Source organism: Callorhinus ursinus, unplaced genomic scaffold (assembly GCF_003265705.2).
Source record: "Callorhinus ursinus isolate GAN/ISIS: 27379988/994484 unplaced genomic scaffold, GSC_fseal_2.0 scaffold13, whole genome shotgun sequence".
Classification (NCBI taxonomy): Eukaryota; Metazoa; Chordata; class Mammalia; order Carnivora; family Otariidae; genus Callorhinus; species Callorhinus ursinus.
In genome coordinates, this window is record NW_027397075.1 from 3940721 (window position 1) to 3966713 (window position 25993).

Sequence of the window (25993 nt, forward strand, 5' to 3'; positions counted from 1 at the left end):
TAAATTGTTGTAGCACGGAACTGAAAAGAAAATAACCTCTCCATGGGATGTTAGTAAAGTGCTGTGCTCGAGACTGGACCATCAAGGTAGACATGGTCTCGAATTCCAGTTCTAACACCTCCTTGCATCGGTCTCCTCACCTCTAAAATGGGAACAGTAGGGGCGCCTGGCTGCTCAGTCAGTAGAGCACGTGACTCTTGATCCCAGGGTCATGAGTTCAAGCCCCATGCTGGGCACGGAGCTTACGTTAAAAATAATAATAAAAAGAAATAAACAGACAAAATGAGACTAATAACGGTGGCTATGGCAGAGGTTATGAAGAGCATGAAATGGAATAAAGCTAACAATAACTGGGCTCTGAATATGACGTTGACTACTTGAGTACGCAGCATCCCAGAAGAATCATACGACCCAGCAGATTTCCATGCACGCAGTGAATCATCGCATACAGGTATGCCATCAATTACAAACGAACTGACTTCAGTGGAAACTGTGGGGGGTGGGGGGCAGAGAAACACAGAGATAAACTTACTGCCACACCAGTTAAAGCGGTGAGCACTCCAGAAAAGAATCCCCCGCCTCTCTGAGGATTCACTCGGCCTGTGTTTGGAGCTAAAGGAACCTGATCATTCCCGTATTTCTGAAAGGCTGCAAGACTCTGGACTATGTCATTATTGTGCTGAATGTCTTCATATCGCATTCTAATGGCATCAGGAAATAATTTTTCAATGGCATCCCTATGGAGAATAGGAAAAAAAAAATCACAAGACAGTTATTTGCCTAAATCTAATAATGTTTAGAGGTTAAAATCAAACTAACAGTCAACATTTAATAATATACAAGCACTTCAGAAGAATGGACAAGAAGGTTGGTTATGGCCCTGTTGGTAACAGCAAAAAATGAGAAACAACTTACATGTCGATGGTTAGAGAAACAGTTAAATAAAACATGGTCTATTCACACAATGGAATGCTACATGGTTTTAAAAATGAATTTACTGGGTATCACGTGTATCTAGATGGGTACATTTAAGACATACATATCGTTGAATGAAAACAGTAAACTGTAGAACCATACAGATAGTACACCACAGATGTGAGGAAATATTTGGATTTCCTATTGGCACACATATGTATAAAAGTATTTTTAAAAATCTGAAGGAAATCATAACTAAGTCATAACTGAAATGACTCTGGGGCAAAAAGGAAGGAAGGATGGCAAGATAGGGAAAGAGGTCAACGGGGTCTTTAACTTTATTAGTAATAATTCTAATTTTTTAAAAAGAATATAAGCAATTGAAGGTATCTATATATTGCGTATGTTATTAAAAATTAATTCAGGGTGCCTGGGTGGCTCAGATGGTTAAGCGTCGGCCTTCGGCTCAGGTCATGATCCCAGGGTCCTGGGATCGAGTCCCGCATCGGGCTCCCTGCTCCTTGGGAGCCTGCTTCTCCCTCTGCCTCTCTCTCTCTCTCTGTCTCTCATGAATAAATAAATAAAAAGTTTAAAAAAAAATTAATTCATAAAAAAGAAAACAAGTGGAGTTGAGTAGTAAGAGGAAGACCATTAGGTCCTACTATAGGGCTCTCCATTTGCAATTACACATAATCAAAGAATCTTCCTTCAATTTAAAAGCAACCTTCAGGTAAACCAGGCTGACAGATGAGAGCAAAGTATCTGTAAATATATCTCAAATGAAAAAGAGAATGTTAGGTTAATGTTTTCAGAGAGCTTTCTGGTACTCTGTTGGTATCAAGAAGGCAACAGAAGAAAAGCAAGGATTTTATTTTATTTTATTTATTTATTTTTTTAAATTTTATTTATTTATTTGAGAGAGAGAGAATGAGAGATAGAGAGCACGAGAGGGAAGAGGGTCAGAGGGAGAAGCAGACTCCCCACCGAGCGGGGAGCCCGATGCGGGACTCGATCCCGGGACTCCAGGATCATGACCCGAGCCGAAGGCAGTCGCTTAACCAACTGAGCCACCCAGGCGCCCGAAAAGCAAGGATTTTAGCCTCAAAGACCTCACAGGTACATTATAAATATTATGGACAGAAGCAGAAAAGAACCTACTATCTGAAAGGTCTTGCCATTTGTTGTATCAGACTATGCATGAGAAGCTACCTCTATTGATATGAAAACTGGAACAGAATTTAGTCAAAGATGATGAAAATCAGCATCAAACTGATTTGTACAGAATTGTGCAGTTATACTACTTTCTCTATTAGACCTAGGGTGTCCGCGGTAGATACAAATCAATAAAAAGTGTTATATGACAAAGGATTATAAGCAATGGTCTGATACCCAGAATTTCTTTTTCTCCTTTATGATAAACAATCACAAACAGATCATGATCACCTGTGAGGAAGGGAGTCTGGATTTGCAGTCCCTGGGCTCCCCAACTCACACACCAGCAGATCTAGAATGACCATGGAGGGGGGCGGCTCTTTGCCTCTGGCCCTCTCAAGCTTGGCTGCTCCCATGAAGAGAAAGCACACGGTGCTAGCTGCATGGGCTACCCATATGGACTGAGCATTACCTGAGGAGAATATTGACTTTAGGGAAACCTTCCCATTTTTCTCTGCATTCTGGACACTCTGTTTTCTTTGAAGAGGCCCACCACAAAGCTAGGCAGTGCCGGCAGAAGCTATGCCCACAGTTCAAGGTGGTGGGGTTAACCAGGATGTCGTAACAGCAGTGGCAAGAAAATTCACTAACAGAAATCTGAGGGCTGGTGCTCTGGAGAGGGTCATCCTTCTCGTGGGTCATCGTGTTCAGATCGTTCTGCGGAGGCTCCTCCATATCTTAGCAAATTCTGGGATGCACAGGCACAGAAAGCTTCAGACTTATAGACTGTTGCAAAGCATCATTAAATCTAGAAAAAAAAGACAACAGAACTGGGACAAATAGTTTAGCAGGTGTTCGAGATTACTGCCATTCTCATAAAGGCGATTTTTATATGGGACCAACTTAATGTCTAAAAATTCACATTCCATAAACCAAATAAACCTTGCTGAATTTTTCTGCACTGTCATACTTCTGAAAATTAGGTGAAGCAAAACAATGTAGTGGAAAGCTCAATGGACTTGGGGGCAGTGGAGAATCCTGGATCCTTCTCTTTCACTAACTTACTTGGAAAATGTAATTCCTCTGGCCTCAGTTCTCCCAATTAAATTTCTCAAGTCCTTTCGTGTGTATGATTTAAACAAAACAAAACAAAACAAAACAAAACAAAACAAAACAGTTTTTTGGGCCAGTAAAATGTCTGGAGTTGGCAGTAACAGATGTACTTCATGTAAATAATGCCTTTTTTATCCAGACAAATCTGCCTTCTCGTTAGGTAATTATTTCATAAACATGTGATTGCAGAGGCTCCCACAGGAATAAAGTACCAAAAAGTGAGTGAAACCTCGTTTTCTGAGGTGCCCTGTGCCAGAACAAGTCCCCTGGGGCTCGATATACCCTTTCAATCCAAACACACGTCATGCCTTCTGGATTTGGCCAATCTGGTGCCACAGAAACATGCCAATGTTGGTAGTAAGCAAACGGCAAAGGACCATACTCTTCTCGTTCTTATCTGGGTCTTAGATTGTTTTATGGAGTGGAAGTATGGTGCAGAACACCATGGAGTTAGAATCCTAGCTCCCCAATCACGTGCTCTGACTACGCATAAGTTACTTGAGCTCTCTGAGTCCTGTGTTCTCAACTGTGAAATGGTGGTTAACAGAAACCTTCAAGGCTTCTGGTAAAGATTAGAGACATTGAAAGTTAAGTGGCAAGGATGGTATATGGCATAAACAGGGGCTAATGAAATGATTATTCACAGTATTCCTGGTATTACTACAGTAGAGGCGCTGACGGGTAAGGGTTTCTCCACCTCGCTATTGTGAAGACAAGGGAAGTCAATTGCTCTTCATCACACATGGTGGTCATGCAGAGAGGGCTCAAGTTTTTACACATTCTAGGTACAGTGGTTAAGAAACAGGTTCCAGGTCTCGGTTGCCTGGGGTCTTATTCCATTTCTGCCATTCAGTAGCTGTGGGGACTGGACTTCCTAGAGACTCAGCTTCCTCATGTATAAGTGGGGGTGGTAAGAGCATTTACCCCCACTGGGAGGGTTTAAGAATTAAACGTGAGAATGCAAGTGAAGTGCCTCATACAGAGTCTAGCATGTGGTAAGTAAAGCATATATGGTAGCAGTTTACCTGCTTTTAAATATAGTCATGAGGGGCGCCTGGGTGGCTCAGTTGGTTAAGCGACTGCTCGGCTCAGGTCCTGGGATCGAGTCCCACATCGGGCTCCCTGCTCAGCAGGGAGTCTGCTTTTCCCTCTGACCCTCTTCCCTCTCGTGCTATCTCTCATTCTCTCTCTCTCTAAATAAATAAAATCTTTAAAAAAAATATAGTCATGAAAATTGTATCACCTTTTATTATTTATTTTGAAAGATTTACTTATTTATTTGAGAGAGCGAGAGAGAGCGAGTGCGTGTGCACACTAGTGCGTGTGAGAGGGACAGTGGGGAAGGGCAGAGGAGGGAGTGGGAGAGAGCAACCCCAGCAGATTCTGCACTAAGCTTGGAGCCTGACATGGGGCTGGATCTAAAGACCCTGAGATCATGACCTGAGCCGAAATCCAGAGCTGGATGCTCAACTGACTGAGCCACGGGCATTGTATCACCTTTTACAAAGTGATGTATTATACTTACATAGAGCACTATATTTTAAGCCAACCTAGGGGCACCTGGGTAGCTCAGTCAGTTGAGCGACTGACTCTGTTTCTGCTCAGGTCCTGATCTCAGGTCTGGAGACTGACCCCAGTGACAGCTGGTGCTCAGGGCAGAGTCTGCCTAAGATTCTTTCCCTCTCCCTCTATGCCTTCCCCCTACTCTCTCTCTAAAATAAATAAAACAAAACCTTAAAAAAAAAAGCAAATCTATAAACAAAGACTAGAAGAAAATACAATGAAGTATTTGTAGCAGGTCTGGATATGTTGGGTGGGGGAGGGTTGTGATTCTTTTGGTTCTGGTTTTCTGTATTTATCAGGTTGTTCTTAATGAAAATGTATAACGTTACAATAATCGTAAAAATATATATGAAATAGTAAAAAAAAAAAAAGTTATATTCCTTTTGGCCCAACACCAGTGGGGGATTTTCAACGCAAAGAATAAACAACTGAATTTTAAACTCAGTGTTAAAGTTAAAGTTAAGGAATAGAGATTCCTCATCAGTACTAAAAAGATAATTAGGCAAAGATAAAGTTAAAAGATTAAATATAAGATACAATTTTAAAATATAATAATTAAATTAATGTTATTCATAATAATAAGTAATAGTAAAGAAGGGAATAACCTTCTGTGAGGCCCAAACTGTTCTTTTTGGGGCGCCTAGCTGGCTCAGTGGTGAAGCATGAGACTCTCATCTCGGAGTTATGAGTTTGAGCCCCATGCTGGGTGTAGAGGTTACTTAAAAATAAAATCTTAAAAAAACCCCCCAAAACTGTTCTTTTTGGGGGCGCCTGGGTGGCTCAGTTGTTAAGCGTCTGCCTTTGGCTCAGGTCATGATCTCAGGGTCCTGGGATCGAGCCCCGCATCGGGCTCCCTGCTTGGCGGGAAGCCCGCTTCTCCTTCTCCCACCCCCCCCGCTTGTGTTCCCTCTCTCGCTGTGTCTCTCTCTATCAAATAAATAAATAAAATCTTTAAAAAAAACAAAAACCAAAAACTGTTCTTTTTGGAAGACTTCAAATAAATGTTCTTAATGACAAACTTTAAATCATTTCTGATAATCAATCATATTTATTATTTGTATGTTTAGGAACATTAAAAAAATTCCTAAGTTGCTTTCCTTTGGGCAGTCTCTTCAAATTGCTAAGGATGTGGGAGATCTTACATAGGTTTTTAGAAAAAGGAATCATTTTGATAAAGTAGTTCCTTTATCTGGCTAATGCTGATTAAACAGCTGCCATGAGAACATTATCCCAGGAAATAATAATTGACCCACTGCTATTTATTTATTTGCTTATCAGTATTATTTTTTTAAGATTTTATTTATTTTAGAGAGAGTTCATGCGCATGAGTGGAGGCAGGGAGGGGCAGAGGGAGAGGGACAAGCAGACTCCCCGCTGAGCAGAGGCAGACATGGGGCCTGATCCCAGGACCCTGAGATCATGACATGAGCCAAAGGTAGATGCTTAACCAAATGAGCTACCCAGGCGCCCTGAACCACTGCTATTTATTAGGCATCTCCTGTGAGCTGGGCATTGTGCAGGCCCTTTAGGTACATTTAGGATCTCATTTGGATTCAGGGTCAGAGGAAAGATCCTGAGGCTCCCAGTGAGAGCTGGGAATGGGGTCAGAAAAGAGGGGCCTGACTTGGGCACTGCTGTCAGCATTTTCATGGGGAGCGGCGAGTGACCCAGAGCTGCAGGTCTGATATGGGGGTCTTGTGCGCCTAGTTAATGACAGCTGGGCCAATGGGAACACATAAAGGCTTCAGGGACAATCAGATCAGCAAAGCTGTGCTTGAGTACGATAAATCCCCTCAGGTAGGAGGACCACACTAGGATAACTTAGAAGTAAAATGTTTGTCACTTCTAGGACTAAGGTGACAAAAAATGAAAAGAGCAAAGGAATGAAATGTGATAAAGAAAGGGATCAATGTATCTGAGAGACATTAAGAAAATAATTTATGGGCTCCAGTGACTAGAGGGAAAGAATGATCAAAGATGCTGCCTAGTTGTCAGAGCTAGGGAAGAAGAAAGGTACTTGTGATAGAAATGGGTCACTGTGAGCGCATGGGGCTGATCTCAGAAAGAAGTGGAATTTTAGAAAACTTAAGTTTGAGGTGATGATAAGACTTCAAAGTACAATTGTTGAGTGAGCAGCTGGAGATACAAAACTGTAGATGGGAGTTAAGAATGAGGCGAAGTGTATACATTTCAGAGTAATTTGCAGAGCAATGACAATTTGTATTGAAATACATTTCTTAGCAATTAGCCTTTTATTTTTTTAAGGATTTTATTTATCTGAGAGAGAGAGAGAGAGTGCATGAGTGGGGGACAGAGGCACAGGCAGAGGGAGAAGCAGACTCTTCCGCTGAGCAAGGAGCCCGATGTAGGGCTCGATCCCAGGACTCCGAGATGATGACCCGAGCCAAAGGCAGATGCTTAACAGACTGAGCCCCTCACCAATTAGCCTTTTGGAACTAGAAGGTAAGAGCGTCTGGGTGGTTCAGTTGGTTAAGTGTCTGCCTTTGGCTCAGGTCAGGATCCCAGGGTCCAGGGATCGAGTGCTGCATCGGGTTCCCTGCTCAGTGGGGAGTCTGCTTCTCCCTCTCTCTTTACCCCTCCCACCTGCTTGTGCTCTGCCAAATAAATAAAATATTAAAAAAACAAACAAACACTAGAAGCCATTCCCTACCTTACCAGCTCTGAAAGTTTATTTATGAGAGAAAACAAACCACACAATGGCATCTGAAATGTATTTTTAAGTCCTATTTTGAAAAGCTGAAGTGGCCACTAGTTTTGTCTCAAAACTGTCTTTAACAAACTAGAAACTGCATAGACTTTGATTACCTCTTAGGAACGTGGCTGGTTTCGGGTTACCCTACATTCAAAATGTGAACGCTAACAGAGAAAGAGTACACATCTTAACCAAAGTCAGTTGATCTTTTGCTATTTCTGTCTGCTTTTGGGTTACTTCCATGAAGGAAAACAGCACTTTCGGAGGAAGAAAGTACCTCTTAAGTGATAAAATGTAGCGCAGACACCAAAGTTCCAAGCTGTGGGTCAACACACCCTCCTGCGCTGGCAATGATTAAAGGCCTCTTTGAGAAAGCCAATGTTCTTGAGGATGTTTAAGAGATGTTCTCTATAAACTCAGCCCACAGCGGGAGCTGGGAGAGGGTTTTGCTGGCTCTTTCCGGGTTCCTTCACAAGGAAGCATTAGAATGTCCCTGTGGCCTATTGTCTTCTTTCTCTGTCTCCCAAGGCTCCGGAGAGGACTGGGGGAGGAGATTCAGTCCATTATCTACCCCCTGTGCCCTGTTCACAGGGATACACTTTGGTTTGTGTACAAGCGTCACATGAAATGACAAGTGTTAATTACCTAGTTCAAAACTAAGGCGGAAGAATGCCTGAGTTTGGAAAAGTCTGCAAAACTGCAAACAGAGACAAGTTTAAAATGACAGGTTGAATGGCACAGAATTGAAGAGTATGGCAAACCTCTGGGGCCTGAGTCACTCTGAAGAGCTGTGGTGTCTGAATAAAAATTTGGGTCTTCAACTGCTATCTGCAGAGGCGAGTCGAGGGGTCTGTGTGTGCTCTGAAATTACATGACAGGCTTATGTTTGTGCACAGGAGTGAGTAACATGAGCACTTGCCTGAAGGAAATCTATTGTTTTATTAGGTTCTCAAAGAGGATCAAGATCCAAATAAAGTTAAAAGCTACTGTTTATCTACCAAGATAAAGACCTTTTTTTTTAATTTTTAAAGATTTTATTTATTTGTGTGTGTGTGAGAGAGGGAGAGCGCACCCATGCAGTGGGAAGGAACAGAGGGGTAGGGAGAGGGAAAGGGAGAGAATCCCAAGCAGACTCCCTGCTGAGTGTGAAGCCCCATGCAGGGCTCCATCTCATGACCCTGAGATTATGACTTGAGTCGAAACCAAGAGTCAGAGGTTTAACTGACTGAGCCACCCAGGAGCCCCAGGATAAAAGATTTTATTTATTTATTTATTTGAGACAGAGGGAGCATGAGCAGAGGGCAGAGGGAGAGGGAAAGGGAAAGGGAGAAGCAGACTCCCCACTGAGCAGGGAGCCCCATGTGGAGCTCGATCCCAGGACCCTGGGATCATGACCTGAACCGAAGGCAGACACTTGACCGACTGAGCCACCCAGGCGCCCCATTAAAGATTTATTTATTTTGGAGGGGGGGAGGGAGGGAGGGAGGGAGGGAGGGAGAGAGTGCAAGCAGGAGGAAAGGGAGAAGGAGAGAATCTCAAGCAGATTCCCCGCTGAGTGCAGAGCCTGAAGTGGGGCTTGATCTCCCAACCCTGAGATTATGACCTGAGCTGAAATCAAGAGTTGGACACTTAACCGAATGAGCCACCCTGGTGCCCCCAGGATAAAGACTTTTTAAATGTTCTACAGCCCTCTGCTTCCTAGAGTGGTTATAATGAACCCAGGTGAGCCTTTCCAAGGTGAGGTAAATATTATTGCCATGAGCTTCCACCCTTTGTGTCTTGGAACAGTCTCCACATGGGCAGCCACCACTCCACTGTGGTGACATCTGGCCTTTGGACAGGCTTTCATATGGTGTTGCTCTTTCTCCCTCTCTCCCTAACCCCCTCTCTCCTTCCTCCTCCTCTCTCCCTTCTCTTGAATTTAGTGCTGGTATTAAAAAAAAAAAAACTGATTCCACATAAAAATCCAGACTCCTGGCTTCTGTTGAAAAAAGTCAGAAGACCTGGCAAGACTGGGATGTCATATGGAGTGACAGGAAACAGCTCGAGCTGAGAAACTCAGCAGCTGCACGGATAGGGCATGTCCGCTCTGGTTTGCTAGTCCTCACCCATCTGTTTTCAATTTCTGTTTCCTTCCCGACCTTGGGCATATTTGTGTGAATATCTGTGTCTTTATGACCTCTCCCATGGTTGATGCCTTCAGAGTCTACTGATGAATGTATGAGGTTTCTAGGTTAACTGGTCTTAGGCTAGCAAGCTTAAGGAGTTCTATCAGCTTATAGTTTTCCTGTCTCTTGATCTGCAGGCAGGTTGTTTACCATCATTGCTAAGAAAGTGCCTCTGAGGTCTTCCACAAAGTTTTCTAAATTACTGCTTATATTCTGTTTTATAATCGGAGGCCAGACACCCCTGTTCAGTAGATTCCATGTGTGAAAGGCTCTGGATGAATCTGAGGGCAAGTCTAAAAATTCTAAGTTGGCTTTAGTCTCATCATATCCCCAGGGACCTAGGTCAAAATGAATGAAGCGAGAGTTTGTGGGCTCCTCTATGTATCAAATATTTAGTATAGGCCTTTAAGACACCTGCTTTAATGTTTTGGAGTTACTTACTTCCTGGTTTTAAGAAACTGTAATTTTTTTTTCCTGATAATAGCTAAGGTTTATTTGTACCATATAACAATGACGTATACACCTCGGTTTCAGAAGACAGGTTCTGAGTCCCAGTCTCACTATTTATGAGCCATGAGATTGTGGGCAAATCAGTCATTCTAAGTCTCCCATTTGCCTACATAAGGAATGGGGTCACCGCCGCCGACCTCACAAAGCTGTCATGAGCATTAAGGAGACACATGTTAAGTAAGCACCAGCACATAGGAAGTGTTCAGTAAATGTGGTCTCTTCTTCCACGTCCAGGTGTGTGACACTTTTCGAACCGTGTAAGTGAGGAATCTCAAAAGTTGTTCTCATGCTCATGCCGTATAATCAACAACTTGTTCTGACATCTCACCAATGTAACTTTTAAAACACCTGGAAAGATACTACTTCCTGAGGAAAATACCATTTCTAAAATTTCAGTGTCAAGAAATGGCATAAAGTTTTAGAAAACATGAATATGTGAAATATGACATGAAAAAACTGTACAGTTGACCTTTTCGAAAATGTTCATGGGCATGGTCTGTTGGCACAACTGATAGGAAACAATGATCACAGTTTGATTACTTGGGCAATTCCAAGATCTCTATCACTGTAACCTTTTCTGTGTTTCCCCAAAGAAACACCTAACCGACAGGCTATAGTTATCTGAAAACTCTATGCAGGAAGAAAAAAGGCTGGGATACAAATAGTCTCCCAATTATTCTGGCCGATTAAAGAACCTGCAAGGAACTTCGCTACTGCTCCCTTGGAAGGACAACTGTTTGACTTGGTCAAGTACTTATCTGTGGATTCATCTAGAGGGCTACTCTCTGGAAGGAGGAGGGGGCAATGCTGTCACCTGTTCGATTCCTTAGTCACCCCAACAGCAGTTAATACAATAATTTGCATTGAATTTATCAAAAAAGAATCCATTAATTCTGAGTTTAAGTGGAGAATTTTTATACCTTAGCTTATACAGAATTCACGTAACAATTGTTAACTCTTCAGAAGTTATAATCTTCCAACTGCTTTGTTCAGTGGTATATAATTACAGTTCTACCTGTTTATTCAACAAAACATTAATTGTGACGACAGTACATACCTAAGGTTTTAGGAATAATCCTTTGGAGGGCTAATTTATTGGAATTGCAGCCTGAAAATATCTCAATCATTACTTAGCAAAGATGTTTCACTGCAAGAATACAAACATTCTGGCTTTATATGGGCCTTTAATTAGGCTATTTATTTCTTTTCATTACCTATTACTTGACAACAAAGATTAATGACAATGCTAATATTTACTGAGTCCCTATAATGTGAAAGGTAATCCTATGAGATAATTATTACGCTCATCTCCATTTTACAGAAGAGAAAATGGAGGCCTCATTAATATAGGGCAGAGCCAGGTGTTGAATCATGGTCTGAGTTAAAGCCTGACCTCGTAACACTACGTTATTCCAACGAGGTAATCAGTAATAGTTAATGGATCAAAGGACTAATTTGCTCCTTTATGCTGCTACTATGAAGTTGAGAAGTCCAAACTGAAGGAAATAAACTAGGATATGACAACACTGCATTTTGGAACATAAACTCCAGCTTATGGCTGTTAGGGTGAGCATGGGTTCCCATTGAGATAAATAAGCAGGAACAGTCACAACACAAACAGGGGTGGGGGGGGTGTCTGGCTTGCTCAGTTGGAAGAGCATGTGACTCCTGTTCTCAGGATCATGAGTTCCAGCCCCATGATGGGTGTAGAGATCACTTAAATAAATAAACACACAAACTTAAAAAAAAAAAAAAAGAAAGAAATAGCAATGCCTATTTTTGGCACCACGGGTCTACTTCTGGGGACAACACTATAAACACTGATAGAATACTATAGACATTTTAAATGTCCGAAGAGTGACTGCACACATCTAGTGACTGTTAAATAAAAAGAAATGTGCCCAAATGTAAGCAAGGCAAGGGTCAGAAATGGCAATAAAGAGAGAATAATATGTGCATTTCTTGTAGGTGGCAGAAATTGGCTTTCATTCATACGAGAAGCATTTCTGGGCTCTTACCAACTCTTGTCCAAATAGACTTTCTTTCTTTCTTTTTTTTTTTTTTTAAGGATTTTATTTATTTATTTGACAGAGAGAGAGAGAGCGAGAGAAGGAACACAAGCAGGGGGAGTGGGAGAGGGAGAAGCAGGCTTCCTGCCTAGCAGGGAGCCCAATGTGGGGTTCAATCCCAGGACCCAGAGTTCATGACCTGAGCCGAAGGCAGACGCTTAACGACTGAACCACCCAGGCGCCCCTAGACAGACTTTCTTTTTGGAAGGAGTCAGAAATAATTACTAGGGCAAAGGTAGCTAGCTAGCTCACAGGAGGTTGACTTGCTGCCTGAACTTTGAGGCCTCAAGATTTATTGCTCCTGAGTGGTGCTGGGCAAGAGAACAAACTAGACAGGTGTCTTGGCTCTCCGTGAGACCGTCCGCTTTCGTTTCTGTTATGTGGCATATACTCAACGACCTGTCCTGTGTTAAATGCTGTAGATGTCCAATAACTTGTGATAAAAATACTGGTTAGCAAGCATACTGCAATTATCAGTTTGAGCAGTCTTTCCCTCTCCAAATCACATCCTGAGCTCCTTGAGATCAGGTATCAAGCCACAGAATTCTATCATCGTTCCTGAAGAAGCTGGCACAAAGATGGGTTCTGGATATTTGTAGATGAAAATCAAATCAACAAGTATCTGACTCCCTATGACAGTAATTTCTGTAGAACATCTGACAGAAACACCTGAAGTTTGGTGAACCTGAATAAGGGTATCTGAGAGAGAGGCCCAGGAATGTACATTTTCAACAAGCCCCTTAGGAGATTCTATGCAAACAGAGGTTTGGGGCCTAGAGAGCTGTTACATACTAATAAATGTATATACCTAAATATATGTTTCAGACAAGGTATGGGTAAGGTGTGAGCAAAAAATAAAACACTTCTAATCTCATTTCCTCTTCTCTCCAGTACCTCCTCTGTCCAATGCCTGAATCATCCTCCTGGAGCAAAATTCTAATCAAACAGTTCCTTTGCTCAAAACCTTCTTGACCATAAGAAATTAAAGCTCATAGTTATAAGCCTGTCATTTAAGAATCTTTATGGCCCGCTAACAAAACAGCACAACTTTTTTTCCTAAAGTAGGCTACACGCCGATGGTGGGGCTTGAACTCATGACCCTGAGATCAAGCATCTCATGCTCTATGGACTAAGCCAGCTAGGAGCCCCAGCACAACTTTTTAGTAAGAGCACAAAGTCTGGAGCCAGAATGACTGGTTTCAAATCCCAGCTCCACCAATTCATAGTGGGACCTCAGGCAAGTCACTTAATCTCTGTGCTTCAGTTTCCTCATCTGTCAAATGGGGATATTAATGCCACATTACTGATAGGGGTGTTGATAGAATTAAATGGATATATGCACCACACTCAGAATCGTGCCCAGCACATAAGTGCAACATAAATGTTAGCTATTACTATTAATGATGATAATCTCCTACTACTCATCTAGTCACAGACGACACTTTGGTCCCATCTCTTAATTCCTGCTCCTTGGGCATTTTTCCTTATCACACTGTTCCCGTCATCTGTAATGCAGCTCTACACCATCACTGGGTCAAAAGTGTTCAACTGACAAGATCCAAATCCCCTGTAACTTTAAAGTCTTTAATGAGTAACTCTCCTCACGTCCAAATTAACCCTTCCTGCCTCTGTGCATTAATATAACATTTATTTGTGTGTGTTTCTTCACTTCCCAGACTGTAATTTCCCTGGAGAGGCTTGTATACTTAAAACGTTATGTTCTTAGGAATAGAAAGACGTGGGTTCCAAACAGGTCACATTTATTCTCCCTGAGCCTCCTATTTCCCACTCATAAATTCAAGATAATAGTTATCTACTTTCAAGGAGGTTTAAATGACAAACTCTATCCATAGGTACTCAAAGAGTCTATTGAATAGTAAGACTTAGTAGCGTCAGCGCCAAGCACTAGAGCAAACAGGTTTTCCAACACGTTTATGGAGACAGGCAGGGAAACGCAGAACACATCAGACACCCAGACTGGCTGTTTACAAAACAGCCCCGACAAGAACAAACCAAACCATCTATCTCGGCACGTGCGCTCGGTGCCGGCTCTGGCGTGTGCCCAGAGGAGAGTAAACCTTCTTCCTATTGGCCTTTCCGAGGGTGACATCGAGACCACCCCCCCAAAGGACCGACCAATAGGCTTTAGCGGGGAGAACCCAACGGCGACAGCTCAGGGCATGACAGCGTTTGGGCTCTTTCTCCACTCCACCAAAGTTGGGGGGCAGCCGCCCTGGGCACTGACAGGGCCGCCTCCTGCCCCGCCAAAGATCCTCCGTTAGACACAAGCTGATTCTCACGTACCCCTTTTTATTTTTTCTTTTAAAGAAAACTCCCTTTTGCACAAGTTCCCATTAGGAGCCATGAGCACGGAATCACAAGAGCTGGGGTCTAGCCTAACCCCAGTGCGTCTTTTGGGATTTCACTGTCCCTTTTGTGCGTGTCCGTTACCCTATTTTATAACGGGAGCAATCGTTCCGCTTTGGGGCAGGAACTGCCTCCCGAATCAGACCCGAAGCTCAGTCTATCAGGAGCCTGATCAATTCTGGACGCGCAGCCAGCCACAGGCTGCGTCAGGGACTCTTGCGGGGCGAGCGTCTCTTCGTCCCCCCTCCAAGGTGTATGGGAACGATACCCCCTCCCTCCCGCCCCGGGGAAGTCCTGGAGCGGCCAGCTCTGACCCGGACCCCCAAGGGGACGCAAGCCAGGCCCAGCGACCGGCCGTGCAGACGTGGTGCTCTCGGGAATGGACGGGGGAAGTTGGCCACCCGGGGGTCCGCGCCCAGTGACCGAGAACGTGGCTTCTCAGGACCCGGGCCTGGGTGGGGAACCCTGGGCCACAGCCGTCTTCCACACGCCGCCCCGAAATCGAGCCCGGGCCTCCCCCATGCCCTCCCCAGCCATGCAGGGGCTTACCACTCGGCTCCCTCCGGGCCCACCCGGCCGCCGCCGGCCGCCTCCCGGACCCCCGCGGAAGCAGAGGAGAAGGCGGCCACTTCACTTCCGGAAATAGCAGAGGACTGACTGAGGAGAGGCAAGCCCCGGGCCCGCGACCATAGAGGAGAAACCTCACTCTTCTCCCAACCCTCTCAACCCCGCGACCTCCACGCTGCCTAGAGCGGCCACTCCCCGGCCGAGGACTTTGGCGCATGCGTGCCGCCTCTGGTCCCCGCCCTTTACTCTCCAGGGACAGACCTGGGGCGGTAGCGTTACACGCCGAGGGTGTGGCTGGTGTCTGGGTCGGGTCGTCCCGGTGGGCTATTTCTGTGTCTGGAGGAAACAGCTTTACCCAGAAATTAATATTATAAGACCGCACTGTAGTCCCCATAATTTTTTTTTTTTTGCCTTAGTATCTCATGCAGAAAAATCCCAGGACCTTGGGTGAAGTTCCATCTGCAGTATTAAGAACCGGAATTAAAATGACTTTATCACCAGTGTTTTTCTCCCAATGTCTTGGTCCGTTGAGAACTCATGCTGATTATCTGTTTTAAACCACTGGCCTGGAGATTGATAAACTGATCATTTGGGATGACATTTTTACCCCCTACAGATCAAATTAGCAAAGAATTAAAAGACTGGTCCTGCGCTAGTGCAGATAAGAGTGTGAACTCATTTTCTGGAGAATAATTTGGCACTAGGTGGTCAGCGTGTGTGTGTTTGGTAAAAGATACATAACAAAGTCTACCATTTAAGCCATTTTTTAAGTGTACAATTCAGTGACATCATGGTTGTGCATTCATCTCCAGGACTTTTTCACTTTCCCATACTGAAACTCCGTACTTGTTAAACGTTTAACACCAACCCATCCTCCCCACCCACCCCCCTTTCTCTCTAGCCTCTGGGAACCACCCTTCTATTTTTGTGAATCTGACTACTCTAAGTACCTCCTATGAATGGAATCACACCTTACTTGTCTTTTTGTGATGGGCTTATATCATTTAGCATGATATCCTCAAAGTTTATCTACCTTGTAGCTTGTGTTGGAATTCTAAGGTTGAATAATATTCCATTCTAAGTATATAGACTTTCTGTTTACCTCTTCATCTGTTGATGGATACTGGGTTGCTTCCACCCTTTGGCAATTATGAATAGTGCTCCTAAGAACATGGGTGTGCAAATACCTATTCAAACCTCTGCTCTCAAATTTTTTTTTTTTGGTGTATGCCTGGAAAAGGAATCGCTGCATTATATGATAATTCTATTTTTAATTTTTTAGGAATCCCCACACTGTTGTCCACAGTGGTCACACCATTTTACACTCCCACCAACAGCACACAAGGATTTTTACTTTTTAACTAAAGGATGTGAAAGGTTATCTCATATGGTTTTGATTAACATTAGTGATGTTGAGCATCTTTTCATGTGTTTATTGGCCATTCGTATACCTTTTTTTGGGAAATGTTTATACAAGTCCTTTGTCTATTTTTTAATCAGATTTTTTTGTCATTGAATTGTGGGAGTTCTTTATATATTAATGATATTAACCCCTCATCAGATATATGATTTCTCCCATTCCATGGGTTGACTTTTTGTTGATAGAATCCTTTCATTCACAAATATTTTAAGTTTTAATGTAGTCCCATTCATCTATTTTTTCTTTTGTTAGTTGTGCTTTGGGTATCATATTTGAAAAAAATCATTGCGAAATCCAATATTATGAAGTTTTTGCCTTATGTTTTATGCTAACAATCTTAGAGTTTCATGAACTCTTACATTTAGATGTTTGGCCTATTTTGAGTTAATTTTTATATGTTATATAGTAAGGATCCAACTTCATTATTTGCATGTGGATATCTAGTGTTCCCAATACTACTGTTGAAAAGACTGTTCTTTTCCCATCAAATGATCTCTGCATACTTGCTGTATATCATACATCCATTTATGCAAAGGCTTATTTTGGGGGTCTCTATTTCATTGGGTTCTAGATCTTTCTTTATGCCAATACCACTCTGTTTTGATTACTATAGCTTTGTAGTAAGTTTTATTATTTAAATTACTTAAATTTATTTAAGTTACTTAAAATTTAAATTTAAGTGGCCATGTGTCTAGTACTTTCTGTATTAGACTTTTTAAGCTGAGGGCGCCTGGGTGGCTCAGTTGGTTAAGCCACTGCCTTCGGCTCAGGTCATGATCCTGGAGTCCCGGGATCGAGTCCCGCATCGGGCTCCCTGCTGAGCGGGGAGTCTGCTTCTCCCTCTGACCCTCTTCCCTCTCATGCTCTCTGTCTCTCATTCTCCCTCTCTCAAATAAATAAATAAAATCTTTAGACTTTTTAAGCTGAAACAAGAAGGCAGAGATATTTCAAGCCTGATATTTGACTACCTATCATATTTTTCTCCTTCCCATTCCATCTGAACTCTAGAATTCACATTCATTCCTTGCTGTTCACACTAGGGATGGTGAACGATTACCTATATGTAAATTTCCATTGCATGAGGCAAGGGAAATGAACTTTGTGGAGGGACCTGGTAGGGAAAATATGTCCAGACTCTTTTGTGTTCTTTAGAGTACCTAATACTTTTTTGGGGAAAATGGTTATCTTTTTTTCCAAAAACATGGATTTTGTACTCAATAAATCTCAAACTAAGAGGTGTGAATGCAGGGGAATTGTGACAAGTCAGAACTCTAATATCTTACATTTATTTATACAGTACTCTATAATTCACAAACATTATCACCAATTATCTTCAACCTTATTTAGTGGATGAAAAAATTGAGGTTTAATAAGTTTGAATACATTCCAGACCTAAGTAATGGCAGACCTAGCCTTTGAAAGCAGGCCTTCTAATCAACTTCAGAGTCGGCTTTTGCGAAAGATGAAAGTGAATTCATTCACTAAAACTATGTTTATTGAGCATCTACTGTGCATCAACACCGTTGTAGGCTCTGAGGATCAATGGTATACTCCCAACCAACCAAAACAGCAAGATCTCATCTATTTCGTTCCCCAGTCCCATTTAGTGCGGTCTCAACTTTGCATGCTCTTCACCTCTCTTAAGTAACCCTCCTTCCTATTCTTCTTCTTCTTTTCCACCCCTCCCCCCCATTATTCTTATTGCAGCACCGGGCTCTTTCTCTTCATAGCGCTGATTGTGTTTTAAAGTGGCAGTTTGATTCCTGCCTTCACTTTCCCCTTTTACCCCAAGTTAAGCTCCAACGGGTTAGGGACTTTGTCTCCTTTGTAAATCACCGTATCCCCATCCGTTTCAGAGTGCCTGGCACATAATATTGCCAGGGAATATATGCTCACCAACTGGGTGTCAAGACAGGGACATTTCTTCGGAAGTTACGGTCTTAGGTCTGGCCCCGCCAGTTAGGCCACGTCTTGAGGATTCCCATAGCCACGCCCCTCCTCTGTCCCTGGAAGGAGGGAAAGGAGCCCAGCCTGGCTCCGCCCCCGTCGCTGACGCAGGCTCACGTGATGCGCGCGGGCGCGCGCTGTTTCCGGAAGTCGCCACCGCGGTCTCCGCCGCTGTTACCTCCGCTGCTACTGCGGTCCCCGTGGAACTTTGCGAGTAGAACGGCTGAGGCGGGCCCGGGTGGGGCCGGGGTTCCGGCCACTCTGCAGAATGGAGATAATCAGGAGCAGTGCGTGTCCTCCGTGCACCTCCCCGAGCCCCACGGCCCCCCTCACCCGGCCTGCTAGGCCCAGACCAGGGCCGGTTTGCTTGCCGGGGCCTGGGACTGAGGCAGCCCCCCAGGGGTTTGCTTCCCCTTAAGTCTTTGAGCTTTGGGGGGCCCTGTCCCTCTCTGTCCCGTGCACCCCTAGGGGCCTTGTCCTCCTGCCCGGGCATCCCCCAGGGCCGTGTGCCTCTGTGGCCCGAGCGCCCCCCGGGACTTGTCCTCCTAAGGCCCATGCACCCACTCGGGACTCGACCCCTTCCAACCGTGCACCCGTCGGGGACTTAATGCTTTCCGTCTTGGTTTATCCCTCTGGGACTTGTCCTCCTCCTCCTCCTGCCCGATCTCCCCAGCCCTTCTTTCCTCTCCCGTTAGGAGCTCTTGGGCAGGAAGCCAGGCCACCGTCTCTGAGCCTCTTCTCGGTTTCTCCGCAGATTTTAAGAGTAATCTTCACAAAGTGTACCAGGCCATAGAGGAGGCCGACTTCTTCGCCATCGATGGGGAGTTTTCAGGTATCCCTCGCTTGCAAGCTAGGGGCTAGCAATGCATAGCTAAGGCTCCTCCTGACCCTCTGACCCCCTGCCTGCTGGCCGCTCCTCCCTGTTTGTGGCCTTGGGCGTTGTAGGAGTCTCTACGTTTCCTCTTACACGTTTCAAAGGTCTGAAGAGGTGCCGTGGGTTTGTGATTGTTCGAGCTCTGAGGGTTACAGATCGAGATCATGGTTTTGGTGCGGCTTAAACTGTGACATGCACGTGGTAGGGTAAAGGTCAGGTTTTTTGTGTGTTTATGGTGAAATATGCATAACATAAAATTTACTATTTTAACCCTCTTTTTTTTTAGATTTTATTTATTTATTTGACAGAGAGACACAGCGAGAGAGGGAACACAAGCAGGGGGAGTGGGAGGGGGAGAAGCAGACTTCCCGTGGAGCAGGGAGCCCCATGGGGGGCTCGATCCCAGGACCCTGGGATCATGATCTGAGTGGAAGGCAGACGCTTGATGACTGAACCGCCCACGCACCCCTATTTTAACCCTCTTGAAGTGGTTTTTATAGTTCAGTGGCATTAAGCACATTCACATCACCTTGCATCCATCTCCAGAACTTTTTCATTTTCCCTGAACTGAAGCTCTATCAGTTGGACAGTAACTCCATTTTTCCCTCCCCACTGCCTCTGGCAGCTATTATTTCTTTTTTTTTTTTTTTAAGATTTTTGTTTATTTTTATTTTATTTGAGAGGGAGAGAATGAGAGATAGCACGAGAGGGAAGAGGGTCAGAGGGAGAAGCAGACTCCCCGCTGAGCAGGGAGCCCGACGCGGGACTCGATCCTGGGACTCCAGGATCATGACCCTGGGCTGAAGGCAGTCACTTAACAAACTGAGCCACCCAGGCGCCCCTGGCAGCTATTATTTCTGTCTCTATGAATTTGACTATTCTAGGCACTTCCCTATAAGTGGATTCGTAGAATATTTTTCCTTTGTGATTGACTTTAAGGTCAGGTTCTTGCAGGTAAATGAAGGCATTTCTTTATGCATTAGTGGAAGTGTTCATTGCATAGCTCAGCATGGGTGTGTATGTGTGTGTCACACTTTGTCAACACTTACGATTGCAAAGTTTATTTTCCTTTGGATAGAAAACTAATTTCTGAATTGTTGAAGACAGTATGTACAATTGGTGTAGATACCCATTTTTGCTACCTGATTTTATGTGTTTAAAAAACTTAAGCCTTTTTGAAGGAATCCATGCTCGGGTAAATATGATACTTATCTTTAAGCATGAGGTTTCTAGTTGGAGTCAGTTCCCTGGGAAGCTCAGTTTTCACCAGAAATAATTTTTCTCTTTGACTTTCAAAATTCCTTTGTTGTATAAATATTACTCCAAACTGTTGATCAAGACTGGTACTCTAACAATAATACACTTCAGGATTCTTGGATGTCTAATCATGCATTAATCCTTTTGAAAGCAACAAATCTTATTAATCACAGAGATTGCTTTCTTAAATCATTATTGTGTTTCGAAACCTATTTTAGACACTAGCACTGTCTATTATCAAATTAAAGCATTCGCATCTCTAAATTCATTATTACAGTGTTTAGCTTGGTGGCCAGTGAAATTAATTCTCATTTTGAAAAAGTGAAGTAAGGAGCATTTCCAATTAATTTTAATTCATAAAAATATGAAATTCCATGCCATTGAATAGTTGACTGATGTTTTTACATGACTGTTACAAAAAAGTTTATTTCTTAAAATTAGGAATCAGTGATGGACCTTCAGTCACTGCATTGACAAATGGTTTTGACACTCCAGAAGAAAGGTATCAGAAGCTTAAAAAGGTAAGTGGATGTGCTCGAACATCTTCCCCACCCACATTGGTCTTCCTTACGTTGAATTATAAAGAAATGTTTTCATTAAACTTGCACGTTAACTTCTCTACCCCCGCTGTGAAATGATATTTTAGTAATGTTAAAAATAACAGCAAAAATAATTGTTTGCTGGAAAACATTTTGGGGAAGGTTTAGTATTTTCAGTGTTAATGTGATTTGTAGGGAATACGACGTGGTTATTTTAATCATTTGGAAATAGGCCCAATATGATGCTCTGGTTGGTGGATAGGTGCTTAACTGGGAAAAGTATTAAGAAACATTAATTAATGTAAATTAATAACGCTTATGATACATAATGTGTAATCTGTTGTAATCGGAAGTATTCTACTAAAAGTCAAATTGAGTAGTTAGAAAGCCCATCTGGTTGAGAGTACTCTTGCTCACGTTGAATATACAACACTGATTTGACAGGTGTTTTGTTTCCCTTTTCCAGCATTCCATGGACTTTTTGCTGTTTCAGTTTGGCCTTTGCACTTTTAAGTATGACCACACAGATTCAAAGTAGGTTGTTTTAATAAGCGGCGGATTTCTTTTTTCCTGGTGTAATGTAACCCACTAAGTCTCCTTTTGTCATCTTTCCCGCAGGTATGTAACAAAGTCATTTAACTTCTATGTATTCCCGAAACCCTTCAATAGATCCTCACCAGATGTCAAGTTTGTTTGTCAGGTTGGTAGCATAATTGATTTTCTTCTGTTACGAAGTGCTGATGAGGCAGTATGGAAATGTGGAATCAGAATTCTTTTTAAAATTTGGTGCTACCACTGACTGGGTTTTTAGCAAACCATTTCACCTCTCCGACTTTCAGTTTTAGGGTGGCAAACTAATGACACTGCTTTTTTCCTCTTTCCTTTAGAATCAGGGTAAGAGCAAGAGACAGGTTGATGGAAACCACAACATTAGGTTTATTATTAGCACAGCTGACTTTGGGAACATGGCTTTGTAATGTGTTTCTGTTGGGGATTTTTAATATCTTACCCCTGACTTGAACCTACAGATCAGGTCCTTCAGGCTTCTTCCCATCCCATTCTCTTTGTACTCATCTCTGAGGGTAGAACTTTATTTTCTAGAGGAACAGAGTATGTGTGTATCCTGTTTCAAAAAAGAGAACCCAGAAGGGGCTAAAGTCATGTGTTCATTTCTGTTTCCCTCGTTCCCTAGTGAAGAAAGAGAGTCCACAGTTTCCTCCTGAGGAGGACAGGGCATACTTTATTAGCCAAGGTAAGGATTCAGGGAGGTTGCCCTTTAGAACATCGCCTTTAGAGTTGTGGCTCATCTGGTAGACCTCAGTAAATATCAGTTTCCTCTTTCTGTTCTCTTAATAATCTATTATAAAGGATAAGGAGGTTGTGAATAAGTCATGTAGTGTATGGATATGTGACTAGAGACGAGGGATGATCTTTTTTCCCTTAGAATCTTGTGTCCTTGCTTCTCTCTCAGCAAAGTTAGTTCATTTGAGTCTTGCCATTCTTCCCTTCTGCATGTAAGGAGTAATGAGGTTAAGAAAGCCTGGAGGGTAGGCTTCTGAGTGACTGAGCCATGACAGATTCTTTCTGTAATAAGGCAAGTGAAATTACGAGTTAATCATATGCCTGGGGCTGAAGAGGAAAGGTGAAGGTAGTTTTGGTTTTGTAACCTGGTTTCTTAAATTAGCCAGTAGGTCTTTATTCTGCATTCAGTTAATATCTATTTACGAATTACCTTAATAGGGGATACTAATTAAACAGTATTTGTAGATTCTCACTGAGAAAAAAAATGGCTCCATTTGGCAATTTGGGTGGATAAAGTTTTCCAGCAATACCAGGAGAAGACAGAAATGTAAGTGGGTTCCATGACATTAGCTGGGCGTGAGTCGGGCAAAAGCAGACATTGGCAATGAGACATCTTAGGGATGATGCTTTGTTCTAAATACCAACACAAGTACAGATACTCTAGATATGCAATGGAAGTGGATCAGAAGAACTCTGGCTGTTGTACAAAGCTATTCTGTGGCCACACCTGGAATATTCAGTGCAATTCTAGTTGCCAGCCCCTCCTTAAGAAACAAACAAAAAAAGATATGATAGATTTGAACAGGCCAGAGACTCATGTCTGAAGTGGACAATGGGGGGCACCTGGCTGGCTCAGTCGGTTAAGCACCTGACTCTTGGTTGCGGCTCAGGTCATGATCTCAGGGTCATGAGACTGAGCCCCAAGTCAGGCTCCACACTCAGCAGGGAGCCTGCTTCTCCCTCTGCTCCCCACCCCCTCTCCCCTGCTCGCATACATGTGTGCTCATGTGCTCTCTCGCTCTCTCTCAAATAGGTAAAAAAATAAAATCTTAAAAAAACTGGTAAAGTGGACAGTGGGATAAACATTACAGTTTTTTTAGTCTGGAAAAGCAAAGTCAGAGAAAAAGTTTAGACTTACTATGTAAACTTGTGAATTGTATGGATAAGGTGAACGATAATATCTTTGAATTTTGTTTTGTTTTGTTTTGTTCTCCATCCAAGGTGGTTTCTGTTTTGTTTAAAATTCTAGGACTGGGGCACCTGGGTGGCTCAGTCGTTAAGCATCTGCCTTCGGCTCAAGTCATGATCCCGGGGTTCTAGGATCGAGCCCCTCGTTGGGCTCCCTGCTCAGCAGGAAGCCTGCTTCTCCCTCTCCCACTCCCCCTGCTTGTGTTTCCTCTCTTGCTGCCTCTCTCTGTCAAATAAATAAAAATAAAATCTTTAAAAAAATAAAATAAAATTCTAGGACTGTTGGGACACCTGGGTGGCTCAGTTGGTTAAGCGCCTGCCTTTGGCTCAGGTCATGATCCCAGGGTCCTGGGATCAAGTCCCACATCAGGCTTCAGTCCCACATCGGGCTCATTGCTCAGCAGGGAGCCTGCTTCTCCCTCTGCCTGCTGCTGGCCCTGTTTGTGTGCACGTGCTCTCTCTCTCTGACAAATAAAATCTTAAAAAAAAAAAAATTCTAGGACCGCAGCAGAGTTGCATCTTACAAGGAAGTTAGCTTCTAAAGTCAAAGAGTGGGGCGAAAATTGTGTCTAGGCAAAAATCACTCTTGGACAGCTCTTCTCACCCTTAAAACAGGTAGGGCTGGGGAGTAGAGCAACGTGTAATAGGCTCTTTGTAAAGTAAGTGTCTGTACACACAGTGAGATGCTCACACACTAGGCAGGATATGGAAGAACGGGCGGACTCAGAATCACACACTCCCAGGGGGTGTACCCATCCAGCGGGATGGGAGGCATTTACATTACTTAAAAAAATTTTTTTTTGAGTGCAGTGGATAAATAATATTACATTAGTTTCAGGTGTACGACATGGTGATTCAACATTTCTGTATGTCGTGCTGTGTTCACAAGTGTAGCTACCACCTGTCACCACCTGTACGAGATGATGAAATTTATGTTCCCGATGCTGTACCTTTTGTTCCCATGACTTACTCATTCCATGACCAGCAGCCTGTACCTTCCACTCCCCTTCACCTGTTTTGCCCATACCCTTCCCTCTTTCCCCTCTGGCAACCATCAGTTTGTTCTCTGTATTTTAGGCATTTACATTGTTTTCATCTCTTTTTCTTCTCTTTTTTCCTAGCTGAGCATCAAATGTTGAATTCATTGAAGATAATACATAAATGATGGTGAAATATCAAAACATTGCTGCTATTTGTAGAGTAATTGAGTTTTTAAAAAATATCCTCTTCCATCTCCTTCCCTGTTTCATTCCTCTTTCCTAACTTTTTTTTAAGGATTTTGTTTCTTTATTTAAGAGAGAGAGAGAGTGAGTGAGAGAGAGAGAGAGCACAAGTTGGGAGGAGGGGCAGAGGGAGAGGGAGAAGCAAGTTCCCCGCTGAGCAGGGAGCCCGATGCGGGACTCGATCCTAGGACCCCAGGATCATGACCTGAGCTGAAGGCAGACACTTAACGACTGAGCCACCCAGGCGCCCCGCCCCTCCTTTTTCCTAACTTTTATATACTTGTGTACATACACAGTTTTCCTCTACTTATGATGGTGGCATGTCCCAATAAACCCATTGTAAGTTGAAAACATTGTAAAACTGCTTTTAATACCCCTAACCTGCTTTACATCGTAGAGTAGCCTACCCTACCTTGAACGTGCTCAGGACACTGACATTAGCCTGTTCTTGGGCAAAATTATCTAACACAAAGCCTGTTTTATTATATAGTGTTAAAAGTCTCATGTCATTTATTGAATACCATATTGAAAATAAAACGTAGGATTGTTATATGGGTGGGGCGCCTGGCTGGCTCAGTCTGGAGCATGCAACTTTTGATCTCAGAGTTGTGAGTTTGAGCCCCATGCTGGGTTAAAAATGACATCTTTAAAAAGAAAAAAAGGAATGGTTGTAGGGGTACAGAATGGTTGTAAGCACTTGTGTTTGCATGGTTGAGTGGGAGCTGCCTCTGCCCAGCATCATGAGAGAATATTGTACTGTATAGATCACTAGCACAGGAAAGATCCAAATTCAAAATTTGCGGTATCGTTTCTGCTGAATGCGTATTGCTTTTGCATCACCGTGAAGTGGAAAAATCCTAAATCGAACCATTATTAAGTCGGGGGCCATCTGTATCCATAGGTCTACACAGGTATATCTAACTTTACCTTTTTAAAAAAATATATACGGAATCCTGATATTCATTTTTTTTTTTTAAAGATTTTATTTATTTGAGAGAGAAAGAATGAGAGAGAGAGAGCATGAGGGGGGGAGGGTCAGAGGGAGAAGCAGACTCCCTACCGAGCAGGAAGCCCGATGTGGGACTCGATCTCGGGACTCAGGATCA

At 43.2% G+C, this 25993-nt stretch overlaps 2 protein-coding genes across 7 annotated transcripts in view; one reads left to right on the forward strand and one right to left on the reverse strand.

Moving 5' to 3' along the window:
• Positions 1-15330, reverse strand: part of BFAR (bifunctional apoptosis regulator) — a 29653-nt gene extending 14323 nt beyond the window's left edge. Inside the window, exons 1-3 of one of the 2 annotated variants that reach the window (XM_025855569.2) lie at positions 15120-15330; positions 2719-2875; positions 533-737 (exon numbers count right to left, since the gene is read on the reverse strand). In XM_025855569.2, coding sequence (XP_025711354.1) covers positions 533-737; positions 2719-2753 — 240 coding nt within the window. In that variant the 5' untranslated portion in view covers positions 2754-2875; positions 15120-15330. Of the gene's footprint in view, positions 1-532; positions 738-2539; positions 2876-15119 lie in introns of both variants that reach the window. The other variant, XM_025855568.2, reaches the window with a different exon arrangement.
• Positions 15331-18628: 3298 nt separating this feature from the next.
• PARN (poly(A)-specific ribonuclease) overlaps positions 18629-25993 on the forward strand; it is a 256764-nt gene continuing 249399 nt past the window's right edge. For 4 of the 5 annotated variants that reach the window (XR_012380436.1, XM_073899474.1, XM_073899473.1 and 1 more), the window contains exons 1-5: positions 18629-18791; positions 19259-19336; positions 21077-21156; positions 21641-21708; positions 21793-21874. Coding sequence is in view for 4 of the 5 variants with exons in the window: in XM_073899474.1 (XP_073755575.1) it covers positions 18773-18791; positions 19259-19336; positions 21077-21156; positions 21641-21708; positions 21793-21874 (327 nt within the window). In the remaining variant the exon portion in view is untranslated. The remainder of the gene's footprint in view (positions 18792-19258; positions 19337-21076; positions 21157-21640; positions 21709-21792; positions 21875-25993) is intronic. The other variant, XM_025855542.2, reaches the window with a different exon arrangement.